A 4,517-nucleotide genomic window follows, 5' to 3' on the forward strand; every position below is an offset into this window, starting at 1 on the left:
GTTGGCACAAGTACCTACTATGTATTAAGTATAACTTCAGTTTCAATTTAAAATGATCCGCACATTCAGAATGTCGCAGCAAACTCAAAACAAACCAATAACTCCAGATTTACTGAGATAGATCATTATTTTTAAAACAAAAGAAATATTACAAATCATCGGAAATATTGCAACGTCATCAACCTGTCCGAAACACGGTCCTCGTCCTTTCTGAACAAAAAGTTAGATTTTGTAGGGTGGCAACGCTTCGTGAGTTATTTGAGAATAAGTCAATTAATGTTTTTTTTTTCGTTATCGGTTAAAGGCATTTTCACACAAAATAGCTATTGTAGGACAACCACAAAAATTATCTATTTTTTGAGACAATGAACTACCACAATGCAATACCTTTAATTCAGGTTTTAATTTTTATCTACTAAGTACTTTCTTAACAAATCTTTTGTTCGTTTCAGCCAAATGATAAAAAAAGGTTATTAATGTGGACAGGTGTCCCACTGGATAGACCGACGATTGCCGACTATCTGGTGAAGGTCGCGGGAAGCATCTAGATGCAGGCAGCGTGGGACCGGTTGTTGTGGAAATCCTTCAAGGATGGCCTATATTTCCTAGTGGAGTCATTAATTTGGCTGAAAATTCTCATTTGTAAAATAAAATCTATCATTTGGCTACTAAAGCCTGGTTACCCTAATGACGGATAGCAAAATTCAGTGGAATTGGCAATAGCCGCGCCGAACGCGGCGATAGTTTCTCCAAAGGGAATCCCCCGGGATAAGAATTAGATTTGCGAAACTGAAACGTGCCGCGTCTGAGGCGAGGCGCGCCGCGGGAGCGGGCCAGTATTGAAATTGTGTCTGACGTGATAATGCAAATGCAATGGATGAAAGAAATCTAAGATAACATCTAAGGATGTTTTGCTAATTTTTTCTTTAACAACACAAACTTTTGTTGAAATTAATAGGTAAGTATAGGTATGCCGGTGCCATACCCCGGTGAAAATATGGCAGTTCCTTGATGTAAGATGCTGATTTTTTAATGTTGACCCATTTTTCTAATTTTGTAAATGCACTGAAAGGTTGAGAGAGTTCAAAAAATACAAAAATGTTATTGATATGCATTGATAAATGTATCAATGCTATCAAACTGTGATTTTATTGATAAAGTGATAACAACCCGCTTGTAGAGCCAGGGGTTAACAGCAATTAAACGATACCTATGCTGTACTAAGTTAAACACTAGTATGTTTAAGAAGTCTTTCGATTGTTTTTGTTTTCACTGCGGTATTCCATAAATAGGCACAAGGTCATCTGCGTTTTGAAGATTCATCCCAGGAGCTATGTTTATTTCGTTAGAGGGACGTATTACGAGGGTTTCCCTAAGTAAAAGAGGAGGAGCGCCAAAAACTCAATTTTGCCGCTTTCCAACAAGGAAAACGAGGGAATCAAGTTAACGCACACTAAAGCGTCCTTATTCACGCCGCCGCCGAAATGTGTTGACCGGAGGTGTTTATTTTTGCCTAAATATGTTTGGGTGTAGTCCGTGCCAATATAAAAGTGAAACTTTGTGAACCGTGTACCGAGTTTTATAAAATAGTATCATAATACGAGTACTTGATGATGATCCATCCGACCGATTTCGGCCATGGCGACCACTCCGACTCCTAGCTGTCTTGGCGGCGCTGGTGTGCGCGAAGATGGCTTACGTAGCCTAGAGTTTTATAAAATAGTATCATAATACTTACATAATAACTGAACTGTCTCAGATATATTTACTTTTCGATTCGATTTAGATTTATTACTATTCTTAGTCACTCCGTGTTAAAATTTAATAACATAGCCACTAATAATATCAAAACTTACCCGGAAAATCACATTAGGTAATTATACAAATTTTATTGACTGCTAATAATCAAAAACACCAACACCGCGAGCCGCCAGTCTGCTTTCTATTTTAGTTGAAATGGAATGCCAAGGTTTAAAATCTTATTAAGACACTTTGACATTTCTTTTCATACGAACAATACTTTGTTACACGTCGGTGTAAAAGCTGACAGGCTGGTGGTATGGAAAAATGTTTCCAGTAGGTATCTGCACGGTATTGGAGTGAGTCGTTAATGCAAACTAAGCCCAGGAAAGAGGATTCCGGCTGTTCTGATTAAAAAGGTCCCTTGCAAGTGTTGTTCAAATTGGATTGGATGAGAAACAACGCTTTTGAAACCTACAAAGTTTAGGTGTATCTGCGGGGCCGAATTTGATAGAAGTTTAGTTTATCAAAGGTAAATATTTATTTTATTTTAATTTTTTTAAATAAATAATTTTAGTTGACCGATAGTTTGGTGTCTTATGATTCGAAAATTTATTTTACTTTTTGAATTGAAAAACCGATTCCAAGAAAAATTGCATTAAAAAGTGGAAAAATAATCTTTATTACAATTTTAGTCGGTACCAAGGTCAAGACAGAACAATTTTTTTTTTGGAATCGGTTCATAATATAATTAATTACCGGTGCTTAGCGGTAATAACATAAATTATGAAATACTTACTAATTGATGCATTATTTCAATTGGGTTAGTAAAAAATAATAATTATTTTTAAAGAATAGGTAACACACAAAAAAAGCTAAATTTTACAATCTGTAGTAATACTTTTTTAAGTTAAAAACACAAAAATAATTTATCATCAAAATTATTTTCCTACTCATGATAACAATATTTATTGTGTATACTAGGCCTAACAATGCCGCGGCATCAGCGCGTCGCTTGTGTGCGAGCAGCGCATTCAAGCGTATCTTGCCATCTCTTTCGCGCGGAGAGCGCGGGGCGCCGAGTACGAACGAACGCACCGCGAGCGAGGGGTCACCGCACCGGTCTGTCTGACGGCCATTCAGTACGTTTGCGCTTCTCAACTAAGCCACTACGTTTGGCTAAATAACACCGCGTCACTATTATTTAGTCATTTAAGAAGCAATAGAACTATGATTTGGAATACGGATTCGATACAAAAACTCCTGGATTTGTGTCTAAAGCAACCAGTGCTATGGGACCCGAAACATTCTCACTACGGTGACAAAGTTGCAAGAGAAAAAGCGCATCAAATAATAGCCGAACAAATGGACGTTCCTAACATAACTGCAGAAGACATAAATCGCAAGTATAGAAGTATGAGAGCGGCGTACCGAGTAGAAGTCAGAAATATTAACACTGCTAAAATCCGCGGGTTCTTTTACAAACCAACGTTGCATTGGTTTTCCATTTTCAAGCAATACATGAAGCAAATAGAAGATCGCAAGGTTGGTATTTGCATGTATCATTTTGACTACTTGAGGCATGTTTTCGAAACATTCTCGACTGCCAATTCACGTCATACTAAGTTGAACAAGTTTAGAAAATTGTTATTTTTTTGTGTGACATCATACATACGTTAGATTATACATACTTATGTATAAATATGAATAAAAATAATACCTCTTGATATTTTTTCAATATTAAAATACCTACTATTTCTAATAGTTTTTTTTTGTTCACAGAAAGTGAATTCTCCAATTATTCAGAAGCAACTTCTCCTGCAAAGGGATCTGACAGACCGCCACCAATACGTTTTTACGCTTAAAGATGACCCTCAATTGCCTGTAGGACCTATCAATAAGAACTTGCCTCCGCAGGTGCATTTGGTGACAAATACTGGTCAAGAAATACACTTGGATGAGGACGAGGAATCGTCCGAAGAGGAAATGTCATCAGAGGAGAGTGAGGATGAGTTCCAAAGCTTTGCTGACCACATCGCTGTGCAACTGAGGAGTATGTCCGTCCACAGGGCTGTCATGATACAGAATCAGATCCAAAAAATATTCGCGCAAGACAGAGAAATTCACGAAATAACGGTCGAGGAAGACGATTAACTAGATCTAGGTTTAAGTACTTACTACATTCATTATTATTCATAATAAACACTTACTTGAAAATGTTGTTTTACTGAAGAAATAAGTAGGTAGGTACCTACCTATTATTCGATTTATTTTGAGTTGTAAATGTTCAGTACAATGACTATTTTATGTAATTTAAATTATAATATCCGATTACATTAAGATTTGTTTATTTAGCTTATTTAGGTACAGTCAGCATCAAATAGTTCGTAACACTCAGTGACCAAAAAGTTGATAACACAACCTTATTCCAATTGTAACAAAGACTTGTTGAGAACTTTTCGGGTGCTTTGGATGATACGAACTTAAGTACATATTTAACGCTGACTGTACTTGTCTAGGTGTAGCTTTTTATTAATAAGGGGGGTAGTGGCTTGCATTATGTCCTTTAAAAAAATATCGTCAGTTGCAGGTTCACTTGGGGTAACTGACAAAATACGGTTTTTGAGTTAAATATACAGTTTTTCTTAGTTTTTTCTGCTCTTTCGAATGGTATACGTAAAAAAATTCTAGCTTTAAAAAAATTACAATTACACGGACATTTTCAGGTGTGAACTTTTCAGATTTCCTTCACAATTTTGGTGTAACTGACATTGTTA

General features: G+C 36.4%; 1 protein-coding gene across 1 annotated transcript; it reads left to right on the plus strand.

Moving 5' to 3' along the window:
- Positions 1-2,730: 2,730 nt before the first annotated feature.
- On the plus strand, positions 2,731-3,957 carry LOC114361013 (uncharacterized). The gene is made up of 2 exons (XM_028315917.1): positions 2,731-3,285; positions 3,523-3,957. Exons 1-2 carry the CDS (start codon positions 2,971-2,973, stop codon positions 3,892-3,894), a joined length of 687 nt encoding a protein of 228 aa, XP_028171718.1. The 5' UTR covers positions 2,731-2,970; the 3' UTR covers positions 3,895-3,957.
- Positions 3,958-4,517: the final 560 nt, after the last annotated feature.

Source organism: Ostrinia furnacalis, unplaced genomic scaffold (assembly GCF_004193835.3).
Source record: "Ostrinia furnacalis isolate ACB-3 unplaced genomic scaffold, ASM419383v2 OfSCF5386, whole genome shotgun sequence".
Taxonomy (NCBI): Eukaryota; Metazoa; Arthropoda; class Insecta; order Lepidoptera; family Crambidae; genus Ostrinia; species Ostrinia furnacalis.

What these genes read in the sequence shown, in the direction of transcription:
- LOC114361013 (XM_028315917.1), top strand. Translation starts at nt 2,971, where the DNA reads ATGATTTGGAATACGGATTCGATACAAAAACTCCTGGATTTGTGTCTA. An exon ending in AGCAAATAGAAGATCGCAAG is followed by an intron (nt 3,286 to 3,522) that starts GTTGGTATTTGC and finishes TTTTGTTCACAG; the next exon opens with AAAGTGAATTCTCCAATTAT.